This window comes from Scyliorhinus canicula, chromosome 19 (genome assembly GCF_902713615.1).
Source record: "Scyliorhinus canicula chromosome 19, sScyCan1.1, whole genome shotgun sequence".
NCBI lineage: Eukaryota > Metazoa > Chordata > Chondrichthyes > Carcharhiniformes > Scyliorhinidae > Scyliorhinus > Scyliorhinus canicula.
Window position 1 is genome coordinate 24,881,778 of NC_052164.1, and position 19,654 is coordinate 24,901,431.

The 19,654-nt window shown below is 42.0% G+C and overlaps 1 protein-coding gene across 1 annotated transcript in view; it reads right to left on the reverse strand.

Annotated features, from left to right (window-relative positions):
- Positions 1–18,396: 18,396 nt before the first annotated feature.
- Positions 18,397–19,654, reverse strand: part of LOC119953922 (protein LSM12 homolog) — a 65,146-nt gene continuing 63,888 nt past the window's right edge. The window contains exon 5 of the mRNA XM_038778593.1: positions 18,397–19,473. Within this exon, the coding sequence (XP_038634521.1) occupies positions 19,378–19,473 (96 nt within the window). The 3' untranslated portion in view covers positions 18,397–19,377. The remainder of the gene's footprint in view (positions 19,474–19,654) is intronic.

Below are 19,654 nucleotides of genomic sequence, written 5' to 3' on the forward strand. Positions count from 1 at the left end.
AGGGGCTGGGGGCACTGTGGGGGGGGGGGGTGTGGTCCAGGGCACAGGGGTGAGCCAAAGGGGGGGGTCAGGTCCGCAAGCGGCCTCCACCATGTAGCACGACGTGGCAGCTGCAGGCCGCCGCTGTGCGCATGTGCGGCCACGGACCCGGCAATTCTCTGGGGCATATTGGCAGCTAGAGTCGGGTGCTCTGCACTGCCTTTTTAACAATACATTTGGAGTATCCAATTATTTTGTTTTCCAATTTATTCTGTGTGGCCAATCCACCTAACCATCACATCTTTGGGTTGTGGGGGCGAGACCCACACAGGCACGGGGAGAATTTGCAAACTCCACACGGACAGTGACCCAGGGCCAGGATTCGAACCCAGTTACTCAGCACCGTAATCCCATTGCTAGCCACTGCGCCATGTGCTGCCCTGCTGCTAGCCCCTAGCAACACGGGGAATCGGTGGCCATTTTGCGACATTTCCTCTGGCCGTTCCCAAGGCGGTGTGGGGACATAGCCCAAAGTATATTAACGGGTTCTTGAAGACAGGAAGCCATCCTTGTCAAGTAGCAGAGGTCTCCTGGGAGCTGTTGAAGAGTGCAATAGAAATTCTGAATGTATCGCAGGTCATCCTTCATTTCTGAACCTCTTTAGAAATAAACACAAGGGAGTTAAAGGAAACCCGACCACTAGAATTAAAAGTCAAGGAAGGACCCATGAAATTTAAAAAAGGATAAAGAGGGTAATCCTGATCGAAACAAAGGTCTCTCTCATCAGCAATCTCAACATTTGAGGAGAACGGAGTCAGGTGCCTACAAGTCAAGCAGGTATGCCACAAAGTCAATGTTTTCATCTATTACTCCAAGTGATTTATATAATATTTACAATCAGATCTGCAAATTAGGATTTGGTTTAACATCAGGAGACAACACGAACACAGACAGTGAACAACTGGTTTCCTCACTGAACACTCATCCATCAAAGCAACAAAGAGAATCCAGTCCATCTGACGTGCCATCAAGGGACTCAGGGAAGCTGTTCAATCAAAATGTTTTCACAAAGCCATATTTTTGTCTGATCGAGTCACTATCAAGTGCACGGCGTACCAGAGAAGAAAGGGAGATCTGCAGTTTCCTCAAAATAGTAGCAGCATCCAAAAGGAACCGAAGGAACATCCATTATAGAATAGTAAATAGCCAACACCATTGGCATGAATTCAGATCACATTGTTCGAGCAACTTTATAAACACAGATGAAACTTTTAACAGTTTTTTTCTGTCAGAGAGCACGAGATTGGACTACTGCCCTAAGCACATTGCCAGCTATTTGTTTTCCTGTGTAATACATGGAATGATTTATTGAGGGTCCGTGTGTACACAGAGCTCAGTTACTTGGTAGAGGTCAATTGACTCTGGTAAATGAGTAATAAAGGGTTACTTCAGAATGCTATGGGGCTGCTACTGTGTTATTGTCATTGCCTTCTCGGAGGATTAGGGCTAAATCAACAATTTATTATGAAATCATACCAAAATTTATTCTTTAACATATTTTAAAATAGCTAAATGAGAATCCTGAAAAACATTTGCTAGGTTTCATTACTCCGATTATTTTCATAGAACAATAAAAATTGCTTCTGATCCAAGGATACCATTTACAGCTTTATCACCCTCCCATTTGGGGGGGGGGGGGGGGGTGATTTATCCTTTCTTTATAAATTAAGAGCACCCAATTTACAATTAAGTGGCAATTTAGCGTGGCCATTTACCTGCCCTGTACATCTTTGGGTTGCGAGACCCACGCAGACACAGGGAGAATGCGCGAACTCCACACGGAGAGTGACCTGGGGCCAGGATCGAACCCAGGTCCTCAGCGCCGTGAGGAGCAGTGCTGACCACTGCGCTACCGTGCCGCACTAACATGATGGGGTTTAGATCCGAGGAATGCCTCCATGGAGGTTGGACACGGCCCGCCTTGCCGACAAGGAATTCTGTAAAAAACAAAATCCCGAGATATCAATGGTTATGTAACCTGTAACCAGAATGGGGAGGTTTTATCCCCTACGTTCTGGGAGGCACTGAAGGTGGTGATCAGAGGGCAAATAATAGCTTATAGGGCCTTTAAGGACAAGAAGGAAAGGGCAGCTATGTAATAGCTGATCAACTCCATACTGGAGATGGATTAGTGGTACTCTAAGGCCCCAACCGTGGAACTGCTGACGGAGAGGGAAAAGCTGCAGATTAAATTTGGGTTCTATGTCTTTCGTCCAACGTCACTTCGTCCAACGACACTTTGTCCACGTCTTTTGGTCCAACGTCTTTTTGTCCGCACGTCTTTTGGTCCAACGTCTTTTGTCCAATTATCCAATTACAAATAAACTCCGTATAAAACCATTTAATTGATAAAATGCAAGTACAATACAGCAAGTGAATTTAATTGCTAAAATGCAAGTAATTGATAAAATGCAAGTAAAATGCAAGTTGAAAAATGCAGTTAAAAAATCTAAAAATGCAGTTAAAAAATCTAAAAGTTTACTAATTATAAGAAAATAACTGAACGCCTCAAAAGATTGGTCGTTGAATATGATTCTACAACAAAAATTGATTTCTTGAGGAATGTTGCTTACAATTTACATCAATTTTAAGTAACTTGAAGAATTTGCATTTTCCAACTGTATTCTCTAAGTGATGTGATATCTTTCGGGAATTTTAAGTAATTAGTAAACTTTTAGATTTTTTAACTGCATTTTTAGATTTTTTAACTGCATTTTTCAACTTGCATTTTATCAATTACTTGCATTTTAGCAATTAAATGGTTTTATACGGAGTTTATTTGTAATTGGATAATTGGACAAAAAGACGTTGGACCAAAAGACGTGCGGACAAAAAGACGATGGACCAAAAGACGTGGACGAAGTGTCGTTGGACGAAGTGACGTCGGACGAAAAGACGCGACACGTAAATTTGATCTGGTCTCCACGGAAAAAACAGTGCACCAGCTCCACCACTCACTGGGGGCATTTTATGTACATGGAGCCAAAGCCAGCTCCACGCTGGCAGACGAACTAAGGAAGCAGGCTGCCACGAACAAAATAGTACAAGTCAGGGACAGAAACAGTGGGATGGTTGCGGAACCGAACGAGGTTAACGAGGCCATGGCAAACTTTTGCCGAGGCCTGCGCACCCCCAAAAGGGGAGTCGGGGATGAAACAGTTCCGAGATGGACTGGATATACCAGTGGTGGGGGAAGAGAAGAACAGGGGCTGAAAGCAGCACTAGGGCCTGATGAGACAATGGAGTGCATTAATTCCATGCAGTCAGGGAAGGCACCGGGACCAGATGGGTTCCTGGTAGACCGTTACAAAAAATTTGCAAAGTGGGTGAAACTTCTGTATAACGCTCCCATGGCGAGCGTGCGAACGAACACCACCAGCACCAAATACTTTTGGCTCCACAGGGGAACGAGGCAGGCATGTTAATATGGTTAATCCAGTGTTTAAAATTAGTTTTAACATTCCGATTGGTCAGAGTCATCACTGCTGAGGTGAAGTTTCCTTTCCTCACAAATTGCTTGGGGTTTCTCATCCGGTATCCTAACAAAAATTGGGGTCTGGCCTGGTATCCTAATACAAGGTTATGGGCCAAATGCTGGAAAATAGTCAGGTGATTGCTTTTGGCCAGCACAGACACAAAGGGCCCAAGGGCATTTTCTGTGCTGCGAACCTCGATGAACAGCAATCAAAACAAATACTACCTTGTTCAATCTATTTTAATATAAAACGTGTACGTTTAAATTATTAGACAGTACAGTTGGGGAACATGACTCCCAAGATAGAATGCACAACCCAGTAAATAAATACTAATGAAGGAACATACATTTCCATCCAGCCTTATAAAGCAGCAGTTTTATCATAAAGCATCTCTACGTAAGGAGCCGTTAAACCATCGCTCAAAGAGGCTAGAAGTGGTTGATTTCAAGCCAAGACTTTGAAAGTGATAAGGTTAAATGGCACTGTGGAAACTGTAACCAGAGAGGTTGGAAAGGAACAGGCTGAAGGTACTTGAAAGCAGAAACTCTATATCACTTCGCACAAGTGGTGTTCAGTGGTAGTTCATTAAGAGGAGCCTGTCACAGCCACTGACTACATGCCTATGGCCAAAACCTTCAAAACCATAGCCACACACAATAGAATAGAATTAGCAATGTCCAACAGTGCTAAACCTCATTACTTCAAACACATGGCTGAATCCATAAGTCATAAAGCTCATTTGGAGAGCTGGTCCGAATACGATGGGCTGAATGACCTCCTCCTGCACAGTAACAAGTCTGTAAATTCCTCTGTGAACCAAACTGGATCTTCAGCATTACAAAAGAATAAATTAATGCTAATGAGGCATCAATCAACATAGTAGCACAGTGGTTAGCACTGTTACTTCACAGCGCCAGAGACCCGGGTTAGATTTCTGGTTTGGCTCACTGCGGAGTCTGCACGTTCTCCCATGTCTGCTTGGGTTTCCTCCAGGTGCTCCAGTTTCCTCCCACAAGTCCCGAAAGATGTGCTGGTTAGGTGAATTGGACATTCTGAATTCTCTCTCTGTGTACCCAAACAAACGCCGGAGTGTGGAAACTAGGGGATTTTCACAGTAACTTCATTGCAGTGTTAATGTAAGCCTACTGACACTCAAAGATTGTTATTAAAATGCACCCCTGGTGCACTTCTCATCAGTGTTTTCTTTTGTACATTTGTATATTCACGCAGATAACCAAAATAAAGCACATTGTAATTACACTGCCCTACTGGAAGGAATAACAGCACTACTATTGGCAGGAATGTGTAACTACAGCATAAGAAATTTGCACAATAAATGTCTATTAGGAGATTATAAAAAGAAATATTAAAAAAGACAGAATATTTGACTTTAAAATGGATGAACTTATTTCTGCATGCACTGATTTAATCTTTCCCCAGTCCTCATCCCACTGATGATTGCAGTTGTTCAGTTGCATTCACAATTCCTCAGATACTGAGAAACAGTCCACGCCTGCTTGCAGCAGGACCTGGACAAGAATTATGCTTGGGCTAATGAGTGACGTGCAGCATGGTCATCTTCAGTGAGGGAGAGCTAGCCCCCTTTGACATCAGTTTTTTAATTCCCCAACATCAACAAACTGGGAGGGGAAGGAGGCGTTTGGGGGGGGGGGGGGGGGGGGGGGAGAATGTTACCAGTGACCTGAAACGTACCTAGACCAACCACAATACTGCGGCGAGTAACTCTCTGACACGGTACGGTGGCACAGTGGTTAGCATTGCTGCCACACAGCATCAGGGATCCCGATTCGATTCTGGCCTTGGGCGACCGTATGGAGTTTGCACTTTCTCCCCATGACTGTGTAGGGTTTCTCCGGGTGCTCTGGTTTCCTCCCACAGCCCAAATATGTGCAGGTTAGGTGTATTGGCCATCCTAAATTGCCTCAATGTCCAGGGATGTGCAGATTAGGTTAGGGGGACAGGGCAGGGTGGGTGACAGAGTGGACCTGGGTAGAGTGCTCTTTCGGTGGGTGGGTGCAGACTCAATGGGCCAAGTCTCCTTCTGTCCTTTAGGGATTCTATGTCTGACGCAAATATTATATGGTTCCAGCTCCCTACGACATGCATTGCCATGGAAGATCTATTAATTTGCACAGTTCAATGTGTAAATATTTTTCATGAACAATGTAAAATGCATATTCAGAAAACAAAAAATTCTAATCAAATTTCAGAAATAGAAAACAAAACTTGCAGAATGGGTGGCACAGTGGTTATGGGTAGAGCTAAGAAATAGGAAGGATTCAGTAACATTGTTGAGACTTTACTACAGTACAGGCCTCCCAAAAGCAAACGTGAAGTAGAGGTACAAATATGTAGATAGATTATAGAAAAATGTAGGAGCAATAGGGTGGTCGTGATCGGAGATTTTAACTTCCAACATTGAATGGGGCTCATGTAGTATTGGAGGCATAGATGGAGCAGAATTTGTAAGGAGCGTCCAGGAGAGGTTTTTTTTAAGAGCAGTATGTAAATAGTCCAACTCGGGAAGGGGCCATACTGGACCTGGTATTGGGGAATGATCCCGGCCAGGTGGTTGAAGTTTCAGTCAGTGATTACTTTGGGAATAGCGATCACAATTCTGTAAGTTTTAGAATACTCATGGGCAAAGACGAGAGTGATCCTAAAGGAAGAGTGCTAAATTGGGGAAAGGCCAAGTATAAAAACATTCGGCAGGAGCTAGGGAATGTGGGAGCAGCTGTTTAAGGGTAAATCCACATTTGAAATGTGGCAGTCTTTTAAGGAAAAGGTGATTAGAGTGAAGGACAGACATGTCCCTGTGAAAATGAGGGATAGAAATGGCAAGATTTGGGAGCCATGGATGACGGGTGGAATTGTGAGACTAGCTAAGATGAAAAAGGAAGCATACACAAGATCTAGGCGACTTAAAACTGATGAAGCTTTGGAGGAATATCGGGAAACGCGCAATAAAGGCTAAAAGGAGTCATAGAACATAGAACAGTACAGCACAGAACAGGCCCTTCGGCCCTCAATGTTGTGCCGAGCCATGATCACCCTACTCAAACCCACGTATCCACCCTATACCCGTAACCCAACAACCCCCCCCTTAACCTTACTTTTATTAGGACACTACGGGCAATTTAGCATGGCCAATCCACCTAACCCGCACATCTTTGGACTGTGGGAGGAAACCGGAGCACCCGGAGGAAACCCACGCACACAGGGGGAGGACGTGCAGACTCCACACAGACAGTGACCCAGCCGGGAATCGAACCTGGGACCCTGGAGCTGTGAAGCATTTATGCTAACCACCATGCTACCCTGCTGCCCCGAGTCATGAAATATCTTTGGCTAACAGGGCTAAGGAAAATCCCAAAGCCTTTCATTCGTATACAAGGAGCAAGAGGGTAACTAGAGAAAGGATTGGCCCACTCAAAGACAAAAGAGGGAATTTATGCGTGGAGTCAGAGGAAATGGGTGAGGTTCTTAATGAGTACTTTGCATCGGTAGTCACCAAGGAGAGGGACATGACAGATGATGTGGTTAGGGATGGATGTTTAAATACTCTAGGTCAAGTCGGCATAAGGAAGGGGGAAGTTTTGGGTATTCTAAAAGGCATTAAGGTGGACAAGTCCCCAGGTCTGGATGGGATCTATCCCAGGTTACTGAGGGAAGCAAGGGACGAAATAGCTGGGGCCTTAACAGATATCGTTGCAGCATCGTTGAGCACTGGTGAGGTCCCAGAGGACTGGAGAATTGCTAATGTTGTCCCTTTGTTTACGAAGGGTAGCAGGGATAATCCAGGGAATGATAGACCTGTGAGCTTGACGTCAGTGGTAGGCAAACTGTTGAGAGAAGATACTGAGGGATAGGATTTATTTACATTTGGAAGAAAATAGAGTTATCAGTGATAGGCAGCATGGTTTTGTGCAGGGAAGATCATGTCTTACAAACTTAAAAAAATTTTTTTTTTAGATTACCCAATTATTTTTTCCAATTAAGGGGCAATTTAGCATGGCCAATCCACCTACTCTGCACATTTTTGGGTTGTAGGGGCGAAACCCACGCAGACACACGGAGATTGTGCAAACTCCACACGGACAGTGACCCAGAGCCGGGATCGAACCTGGGACCTCAGTGCCGTGAGGCAGCTGTGCTAACCACTAGGCCACCGTGCTCCCCTATGTCTTACAAACCTAATAGAATTCCTTGAGGAAGTGACAAAGTTAATTGATGAGGGAAGGGCTGTAAATGTCATATACATAGACTTCAGTAAGGCGTTTGATAAAGTTTCTCATGGCAGGTTGAAGGAAAAAGTGAAGTCGTATGGGGTTCAGGGTGTACTAGCTAGATGGATAAAGAACTGGCTGGGTAACAGGAGACAGAGTAGTGGTGGAAGGGAGCGTCTTAAAATGGAGAAAGGTGACTAGTTGTGTTCCACAGGGATCAGTGCTCGGACCACTGTTGTTTGTGATATACATAAATGATCTGGACAAAGGTATAGGTGGTCTGATTCGCAAGTTTGCAGATTATACTAAGATTGGTGGAGTTGCAGATAGCGAGGAGGACTGTCAGAGAATACAGCAAAATATAGATAGATTGGAGAGTTGGGCAGAGAAATGGCAGATGGAGTTCAATCCAGGCAAATGCGAGGTGATGCATTTTGGAAGATCCAATTCAAGAGCAGACTATATGGTCAATGGAAGAGTCCTGGGGAAAATTGATAGATCTGGGAGTTCAGGTCCATGGTACCCTGAAGGTGGCAACGCAGGTCGAGAGTGGTCAAGGCGGCATACAGCATGCTTGCCTTCATCGGACGGGGTATTGAGTACAAGAGTCGGCAGGTCATGTTACAGTTGTATATGACTTTGGTTAGGCCACATTTGGAATACTGCGTGCAGTTCTGTCGCCACATTACCAGAAGGATGTGGATGCCTTAGAGAGGGTGCAGAGGAGGTTCACCAGGATGTTGCCTGGTATGGAGGGTGCTAGCTATGAAGAAAGGTCGAGTAGATTAGGATTGTTTTCGTTGGAAAGACGGAGGTGGAGGGGGGACCTGATTGAGATCTACAAAATTGTGAGGTATGGACAGGGTGGATAGCAACAAGCTTTTTCCAAGAGCGGGGATGTCAATTACAAGGGGTCACGATTTCAAGGTGAGGGGGGGGGGGGGGGGGGGGGAGAAAGTTTAAGGGAGATGTGCGCGGAAAGTTTTTACACGCAGAGGGTGGTGAGTGCCTGGAACACTTTGCCAGCGGAGGAGGTAGAGCTGGGCACGATAGCATCATTTAATATGCATCTAGACAGATATATGAACGGGCGGGGAACAGAGGGAAGTAGATCCTTGAAAAATAGGTGACAGGTTTAAATAAAGATTCTGGATCGGCAAAGGCTGGGCCTGTTCCTGTGCTGTAATTTTCTTTGTTCACAGCACTAGGAACCCGGACTCAATTCCAACCTTGGGTGACTGACTGTCTGTGTGGAGTTTGCACTTTCTCCCCATGTCTGCGCGGGTTTCCTTTGGCCACTTGGGTTTCCTACCAGTCCAAAGATGTGCAAGTTAGGTGGATTGGTCATGTTAAATTGCCCCTTAGCGTCCAAAGATCTGCAGGTTAGGTGGGGTTATGGTGATTGGGCTGAACACTGGGCCTAGGTTGGGTGCTCTTTTGGAAGGTCGGTGCAGACTCGATGGGGTGAATGGCCTCCTTCTGCACTGTGGGGATGCTAAGCATTCTAAGCAACAATGACTGGATAAGAAAAAAATATTTCAGAACTAGGAATATATTAAATAATTCGGATGTGTGTGCTGGCTCAGCATTTGATAATAAAGTTGCCCATACTATTCAGCTTTTCTCATCGGCATCAGATTATAGATCCAAACCCTACGCCAGAACATCAACTGCAGTTGAAAAAATTAAGGGACATCTTAGCTTGCTGGTATTTGATTGCCACCAATCAACTGTTGGCACAAAATGATTCAGCACGGTGGCACAGTGCCTCATGGTACCGAGGTCCCAGGTTCTATCCCGGCTCTGGGTCACTGCCTGTGTGAAGTTTGCACATTTCCCCCCCCCCCATGTTTGCATGGGTTTCGCCCCCACAACCCAAAGATTTGCAGGGTAGGTGAATTGGCCACGCTAAATTGCCTCTTAATTGGAAAAAATTAATTGGGTACAATTTAAAAACAGCTATTGGCAAAAAATGAGCATCCCAATTACAAGAGGGTAGGGAATCACCAAGTTTCCATGTCAAGGCATGTTGAGGTAAGCTACCCAGATAGGGCCTCAACAAACCAGAGTTTATTTTGTGCCTAATCATATGGATGTAAATAATCTGGAGATACTTCAGAGTACAAGTTCTGCTGTCCCAATTAATTCCCCAAAATGGACAATCCTGCAACCTCCCCTCTCTTTCTCCCCCCACCCCGCCCCCATTGGTACTCATAAGGGCATTAGTGTAGGCAAATGATTTTATATAGAAATATAGCATACAATTACCAATTTCACTAAATTTATTGGTTGTGAAGTACTTTGAGCGATCCTTTCAAGATGAAAGGTACAGTAGTAGTCAATTCAGTAGTCAGTAGAGAGAGAAACACACGACAGCAAGGAGAGGGTGAAATAGTCACAACAATGTAAATAGACCACTTGATTTTTTTTTGTAAACTTCTTTTGTAACACAAGTGTAAACTTCAACCGCATCTCGGATATGTATGGCGTTATTTATTTACAATGTCTGTTAAGATTGAGGCAAATATGCTGTTGAATATGTTTATTAGATTTGTCCATCATGGATGAAAAACCTCAATAAATTTTTTTAAAGGTATATTTTACTTACTTTTAAAAATGATCAATGCCCTTGGAAGTGAATTTGCTTTTTGCAAGCACCCTCAAGTACCTGTATACTGTATTTCATATTAAGGAAATGATAGATAAATTAATTTATTCATCAACCACAGATTTGTAAAAGATTTATATAACACCTTCAATGAAGATAAATGTCCCAAGCTTCAGGAGAGGTACGCAATCAGGCACCAAGCCAATGAAGGAAATAGGAAGGTGATATAAAGCTCAACTGGGGGAACAATTTTCCGACCTTTAAGGAGGAAAGGGAGGTGCAAAGGTAGTGTTGGAGCTTTTTTTTAAAAAAATATTTATTTGCAAATAACCTTGGTTAAATGGTTAGCAGAATGTCAAATGCTGCAGCAGAAAAGCAGGATATGCAGAGGATAATACTCATAAGATAATCTATAAAGGCTTAGCAATTGAGCAGATGTTCAATACGGAGAAACATAATGTGCACCCATGGCAATTTTTTTTTTAAATGATTAAAAGGGCACCTAGTGACAGTATGCTCCTGCACTGTCCATGTATGCATGCCACTTCAGTTTGAAACTAGTCCAGAAAGTATTTGCTCTTTTAGCAGTGGTCATGTAGCGATGCAAGTGTTGAAACATTCACTCCAATCTATGGATGCAGATCTATCGTGGAAACTTATTCAGAACTGACCATTAATTGGCACCAAATAACTCACCTTACTGACAGAAAAGCAACAAAGATAACAAATGGTAAATGGAAATCTCACACTGAAGGGAGAGGGCATACCCAGAGGCTGGGATGGAAGTACACGGGCTACAAAAAAAAGTTTCCTCAAAGCATCAAACCAATGCCAGGCATGTGCAGATGCTGACACTGGCTACAACTTTGAAAAATGACAGCTCTGAGGGAGAGCCCTCGAAACATTAGCCCAGTTTCTCGCTCCGCGGATGCTGTCAGACCGGTTTTCATTTCCAACATTTTCTGTTTTATTCAGTATTCATCGTATTTCACTTTTATGATAGACACGTTTCTTAAACAGGTCACAAATACCAAGTTTCTGCTGTCCTGAGCTGGGTGATGCTTTTCTCACCTCTTGGTAAAAGGCGATAAATGGTTTTAAGAATCATTTAAAATGAACAGTCAGAGAAAATAAAACGAGTAGAACATTTCACAAAGACTTTTGAATGAAATTGTCTTCCTTCAACGGAATTAAAACCCATCTTGGTTCCCCTCAAACAAAGAAACAATTTGGATAATAGGAATCTTCATATTAAAGATTACAAGTCAAATCCTTTTCAAAGAAATTGGAGGCGGAGTTGGCCTAATCCTACAGCAATTGGATTTGAAAATAATCACGTGGCAAAATGTCACAATAGTTGCATTACAATTGATTTTCCCCCTTGCAGTAGATTGCTGTGTCTTTAAAATTTCTAGGACGGACTTTATAATGAATGCTCAAGAGCATTTGCCACATTTCACTGCTCATTTCTCAACAGCTTTGATAAATCATCCTGCAAAGACAACTTTTTAGACATTTAATACAACATAAATTTGAATTAGCTGCGATTGTAAATAGTCTCACATCTATGATAGATTCAGGCCAAAGCATTTTTAAACGTTAAAATCATTCACGTTTTTAGGCTTCGAGCTTGCTCTTGGCACTTAAGGAAAGAGCAGCTCATAATTAACAAGATCCGTGTTTCAAATACATTTATTTAGACTATTTAGTCGTCTCATTTTTGTTTGTGGAAATTTGCTTTGGTCAAAATTGACGTCATCTGCTTTAAAACAGTAATTACTAAAGCACTTTGAGACGTCCAATGATCTGGAAAAGCACTTTATAAACACATCGACTTTCAAAAACAGATTTATAAAGGGGAAAAATTATTTCGGAATTTGAAATTACAGAATAGAAAGATATGAGAAAAGACAAAGATATGATGTACTCAACATCAAATACACCCAGCCTTTCCCAACTCCAGTCACATGATTTCCTAAGAGTCCATGGGGTGGAGGGTGGGGATTTGAATTCATAATCAATTCTTGAAGGGGGGAAAAAAAACATTCCCAAGAGAGCAGTTTCTGACTGATGGAGGCTAATCCAGAACTCTGCTAACTTGCCCACTCTCAGTTACTCACCAACTTCTTTTGAAGACCTGTAAGCACTTTATTCCAGAGGTGATGATACTCCGCAATAAGAAATACTCCACGGCATCCAAGCTAAACCATGGAATTCCATATGCTGCAATCCCACTGGTTGTGTGAGAATCTGATTTACCAATGACAGTGCTGAATCCAGACAGTGTGTGGAATCAGTGGGAGGACATTGGATTGTAGCAATCACTACTTTGGGTGCATTTCAAGAGCCCACCTGCCCTGCCTCTCTCTTTGTAAACATTTAGCAAGCTCAGTATCCCCAGAAATAGGCCAACCCAAGCATGGGTGCAGATCCAGGAATCTTTTTCATCACCACTGTGGCACTGGCATGCCTGGCTTTCTCAGTACCAGCATTATGCCAGGTTCCCATTGAGCTTCAAGGGCAGAAACTGCAAATAGGAGCCTCCACCTGTTGGTCTTGTAGCTGGCTCTTCAAGAGTTCAGCAGTCGCTTAAAGTTTTGGTGTATTGTGACATAGTAGTTACGGCAGATCACAAAGAACAAAGAAAAGTACAGCACAGGAACAGGCCCTTCTGCCCTCCAAGCTTGCGCCGACCATGCTGCCCGTCTAAACTAAAATCCTCTACACTTCCGGGGTCTGTATCCCTCTATTCCCATCCTATTCATGTATTTGTCAAGATGCCCCTTAAACGTCACTATTGTCCCTGCTTCCACTACCTCCTCTGGCAGTGAGTTCTAGCACCCACTACCCTCTGTGTAAAAATAAACTTGCCTCGTACATCTCCTCTAAACCTTGCCCCTCGCACCTTAAACCTATGCCCCTGAGTAATTGACCCCTCTACCCTGGGAAAAAGTCTCTGACTATCCACTCTGTCCATACCCCTCATAATTTTATAGACCACTGTGTGGAGATTGCACATTCTCCTAGTGTCTGCGTGGATTTCACCCCCCAAAGATGTGCAGGTTAGATGGATTGGCCACACTAAAATTGCCCCTAAATTGGAAAAAAAGTAATTGGGCACTATTTATGTTAAAAAATTATGGCAGATCAGTAATCCACCAAGTAAAAACAAAGTGCTGAAAGTACTCAGCAAGACTGGCAGCACTGCAGTTCTTGTGCTTGAAATATTAACTAGTTTCTCTCTCCAAAGATGCTGCCAGACCTGCTGAATATTTCGAGTGTTTTGTTCAACCTAGAGGTCTGGATTAATGATCTGGAGCAAGGTCAAATCCTGCCATTGTTACTGGAAATTTTAAATTCAAATAACATAATAGATTCAGGGGACGGCACGGTGGCGCAGTGGTTAGCACTGCAGTCCCACGGCACCGAGGACCCGGGTTCGATCCCGGCCCTGCGTCACTCTCTGGGTGGTGTTTGTGCATTCTCCCCATGTCTACGTGGGTCTCACCCCCACAAACCCAAAACCCACAATCAGTCTGGCCATTATGCGACTCGACACACTATTGTCTCCTAATTGCTTCAATTACCCATTTCTGCCCTCCGAAATGGCCTAGCAAGTTACTCACTTACATTCTATTCAGTATCACTTTGCCAAGGGCAATTAGAGAAGAATAAGTGTTGACCTTGCCAGGGATGCCCATGAAGGAGCAAAAGAAAATAGGGAACATATAGTTCAACATTGTACATAAAAGGTGGTTAGCACTGCTGCCTCATGATGCCGACCAGAGTTTGATTCTGGTCCCAAATCACTGTCCATGTGGAGTTTGCGCATTCTCCCCGTACCTACGTGGGTCTCACCCCCACAAACCCAAAAACGTGCAGGGTAGGTAGATTAGCCATGCTAAAATTACCGCTTAATTGGAGAATTGGGTACTCTAAATTTATATTTAAAAAACATTGTACATTGACGTGCCCTAAACCTTCTCTCCCTGCTCAAGTAACCTATTGCACCCAAATGGAATCGATTGCCTTCATTATTTCAAACAGCACAACAAAATTTATGCTTCTGTAATAGGGAAACAGGTAGCTTCTAAACTAACTCCAGGAACAAGCATTGCAGGAGTACATGGGCAAAAGTATGACAAATAAAGTTCAATGTAGGATGCGTGTTGGATGCAAAAAAATGCAAGTTAGATCATTTTCTAAATGGTATGGGGTTGTAGAGGGGCAAAGAGATTGGACTGTCCATGTACCTACATCACTATAAGCAATCAAAAGGGCTAATGGAATGTTTGCCTATATCTTGAAGAGCTGGAGTACAAAGCGCAGGTTTTGTTTCAGTTGTTAAATTCTTTGGTCAGACTCCATTTAGTGTACTTCATGCAATTTTAGCACCGCATCCCATTAATCTTGGATGCAATAGATTCACCAGAACGTTATCAAGGTTTAAGACTGTTAAATTACACGGTCAAGTTGCGTAAACTTGGCCTGCAATATTTTGAGTTTAATAGATTGAAAGGTGGTTGGATCCAGATGTTTAAAATGTTTAAAGGATTCAGGGGTGGCATGTGGCACAGTGGTTAGCACTGGGACTGCAGCACTGAGGACCCGGGTTCGAATCCCGGCCCTGGGTCACTGTCCGTGTGGAGTTTGCACATTCTCCCCATGTCTGTGTGGGTTTCGTCCCCACAACGCAAAGATGCGCAGATTAGGTGGATTGACCGTGCTAAATTGCCGCTTAATTGGGAAAAAAAATAATTGGGTACTCTAAATTTGTTTTAAAATATTTAAAGGATTTGCTAGGATAGATACAAATTATTTCCTGACAGCGGGGGGCGAGGTTGTTAAGCAACAAGCAGACATATAAAATTAAAGCTGGAACTTCCATTGGGAAGCATTTGTTATACAAAGGAATGTAGATTTTGGAACTGTTGCTGCCCTCAGAAAAAGGTGTAAATATCAAGGATAATGGAGCAAAAGCAAATAAATAGAACTGAAATGCAGATCAACCATGAGCTAATTGACTAACAAAGTAGATTCGGTGGAGGCTGAATAACTTACTCCTGTTCCGATCCCAATAATCAAACAGGCCTGAAATTAGGAATCACTCTGATTAAAGATCAAAAAAGAGAAATTCAATTTAAACAATTAAAAGGAAACAAGATGCAAACTTTTCTATCTGTACTTAGTGTACTGCCACAATTCCAGCAACATAGATTTAGAGGTGACTGGGTCGTTTTGATTGCAAGATGACCAATAGACCAAGTTTTTAAAAGTATTCTTGCCCTTATACAAAATCTCTTTGATCCAATCAGCAAATGATACTTGTTTGTCTTTATTCTCATAAAAAATTAAAATATGTTTATAAAATTATGTGCATAATTTAACTGAAGAATTAGTTTACCAGACCAGGAACAAACACAATGAAAACATACAACCAGCTAGTATATGAATAAAGTATTGCAACTGGATAACTCATCGCCTTGTCAATACATCCATCTAGTGGGCACCCGTGAGTATTGCACAAAACTCCCCCCACCTGGTAAAATTTGTATAATACAATCGTTCAGCATATTCAACCCATAACTGTGACAGCTCTTTGAAAAGCTATCCTAATACTCCCACTTAATCCCCATAATCCTGCAATTGGCAAAAGATAGACTGAATTGGGCAGCACGTGGCACAGTGGTTACCAATGCGGCGCTGAGGACATGGGTTCTAATACTGGCCCTGGGTTACTGTCCGTGTGGAGTTGCACATTCTTACCATGTCTGCGTGGGTTTCACCCCCCACAACCTAAAGATGTGCAGGTTAGGTGAACTGGCCACGCTAAATTGCCCCTTCATTGGAAAAAATAAATAATTGGGTACTCTAAATTGAAAAAAGACTGAATGCTGTTCAGTGCACACAAAGCAATCTTTAACGAAGTCAACAAACCCTGACCGGTACAAAATAAATTTTAGTTTTCACGTCCATTCCCAGCCAAAGGTTTCCCTTACCGTCGGTTCAACATGCACATCCCCTAACTCTCAGCACGAATAGATACGAGCAACAATTTTAAAACAGTTCCAGTCATTTTATTTGTACAGAACCTGTAATAAGTAACTTATAAGGAAGAGTCTGAATCACCTGCTTGTCAATGTCATTACCTCAAAATCTAAACAGCAAGTATTTATTTTGTAGATTTCCAGTGAGATTTAAAACAAAACTGCTACTAAATTCCAACATTCACATGAAACAGGGTTCTACATGGGACTGTGACACGTGTCAGATGTAGAACTGGACCCCAAAGTAATGACACATGTGCTACCCTTCATTTTGCTTAGCTCAGGAAAACTCACCACTGGTTAGAGGCTTACAGGCACAAAAGGGAGATGATTACAGTAGTTGAAGATCAATCATCAGTCCTGGGAGATCACGCGAGTTCCTCAGCGTACTGTCCTGGACCTCACCACCCTCAGCGACTAAACGATCTTCTCTCCAAACGGTCAGATTGTGGTTTTTCATGAACGAATAAACAGAAAAGTTCCGTATTGCAGCCACAATGCTGGGCTGAAACACTCAAGGGAACAATTAGCGCTGGGCTGCTCACTGGATACCTTCGACAGCGGAAACTACCCACTTGGTTATCGTAGACAAGGAAGTAAACATCAGTCACTCCCTTTCCAAATCTTCTGTCACTGGCCACATCACCAATGTTCTTGGATGGCATCTGGGTGCATGAGATTACCAAAGACAGACTTCTTTTCAAATCCATTTATTTCACCCCTCCCTCAAAGGAGACACTTATGATCTACATTCAGCAAACTGTCTAACAGGATGAAATCAGCTCAATGAAACAACTTACCACTTTGTGACACTATACAAAATGGAACATCCAGATGGTTGCATACTTCACAATGTAGGCCTTTTCGAAAAACTAACGGGGAGGGAAGCAAAATGAATTCTTGCATTTACTCACTGGTTGCAATATTTATCAAGCCAAAATTTCCCTGATGAAAATTTCCAAGAGTACAGAATTACTAGAAAATTAATACCATAAACAAATCATCCATTTTAAAAGTGTTTTTGTGCAAAAATTAGCAAGCAGATTCTGTACCAAATATAGAGCATCATGAAGAAACTATTTTGCAATCATTAGGAAGCAAAAGGACGAGATTCACATAAATTAAAACTCTGTTGAACTTCAACTCCTTGTGGGAAAGCCCTCCAAATTATGAAGGAATGAAAGGAATTAAGCATTTTCCATACTGCAATAAAACACCTCCTGATCTTTCGAACAAACTTTACTGAAAATTTCAGGGTTATGAATAATCACAATGATTCACTAATAGCTGGATAATAACTAAATTCACTTTTAGTAAAATAAGCACTGCAGTAACACTCAGCAGACAATGTTTTTATTTTAACTAACACCAAATGGCACTTATGCATGTAGGGAGCAAAAGAGAGAGAGGTGTAGGAAATAATATTGCTATTGAAGTACAAGAAAATAAAAACTATTGCATTATTAACTGTACACATAGAAAATTATTTTTTGTGTTCAATACCAAGCTCTTATCAGCTTGAATGGATTTGAATCTACCAGAATTTTCAGGCCCGTGATCAACATACCCTCCATTTGTGTTTTGGAATGCTGAGAGATATATATTATTATTTTTTAAGTGCGATGGCCCTTTAAATTTTTCCTGCAGCTGCCCACATGCAGTAACTCAAAGGGCTTCTGCATGGCAACCTTTGGTTTACTGTGCGGCCACGCTTAAAGGGAACATTGGCCATGGTTTTAAAATAGTTGAGTAAGAAAAGAGTAAGACACAATACTGGCTAAGGTGCAATTTGGGGGAGGATATTGATTTTATACATTTCCACGCTAGCTAAATTTCAATACCGTACTTAATATTTGCTAGTCTCAAAATGTTTTGAACATTCAAAATTAGATTCCTTGGCACAATGGAAAACAGTTGCCCCGTGTTAAAACATCATGAAGTGAAATTAGAAGTAAAGAATAAAGAACGCCGGTTACAAATTTCTTCTTACTCTCTTTAATTTCATTTTCTCAATCAAAATAAGACAATAACAGATTCAGCTTTAAAATGTTTTTTTTTTTAAATTCCTCCAATTTATATTATAGTGTTGTGCTGACAGGGACTGCGAATAAAAATATACATTATCATAGATTCTTCACCAGCCTATAAAAAGGACTTTTTAAATGACTGTTACTGTCTAATTTTATTATGCAAAGACCAGGCGACAACCTTTTTCTTCCAATTTAATGAAGTGTACAGTACATGACACATGCAAAACTGCATGAACAGTTATATCCTTTAAAACGGCCACACTCTCCGTAAGCACTGTCTTAGCAAGACAAACCGATTCTGTACACAGTCAGAGGATATAAGCTAATGAGCCAAATCTTCCATCATCATATACTCAATTCTTCACCGGAAGACTTTTCTGTGACGTTTTTAAAAAAAATTGGACTCATTCCTTCTGGGAATAAGTATCTGGAAAAAAGGACTCAAAAAAAGGAAATCTCTCCTAAATGGGACAACCACTTAACAATGTTAAATTACCTTCTTGCTTTGCTTTTACTTTCTCCTCCTTTGAAAGCTATAACTACAATCAGCTGGTTTGTTACTCTACCAAATGTTTGGAAAGTTGTGTGTTGTGAGGTCACAAACAGCAGTTTAGGATCTACCTAAAAAGTGTAATGGACAAAATGAAAAAGCAAATGAACATGTAAAAAATAAAATTAACAAAATATCTCACTTTTTTTTTTAGACTTCGTTTAAAAAAGTAAACAAAGGAACAAGGTAATTTATAGTTAGTCAAGTTACAATAAGTGTTGTCTTTTATGTTTTTTTCCCCGTAAAGTCTATTGTCTTCTGGAAGTGGAAATGTCAGCTCACTGTAGATTCTCCCTGGAAAACATGTGGACTACCCCCTCCCAGGAAAAAAAATCCCCCCTTCCCCCAATCAAGCTCTGCAAAGGATCTATCCAAGCCACTCAGGACGACAAGGCAGTTTCCTTCTGTGTTTGCTGTGCTTGTGAACGTTGTTGCATTAACTTCTGATTTTCCAAATCTCTAAAATGTTTCTCGACCTGTCAGAAAAGAAAGAGAGAAATAAAATGTAAAACAAGACATTTTTCCATTCAAATAAAAAGTTGATTATTAAAGGCATTTACAGAGCAGGGAAAAGACCGATAGCCATTTTATGAGTCAAACATTATCCCAGAGCTATTTTATGAGTCAGACATTATCCCAGAAACAATCATCAACCTT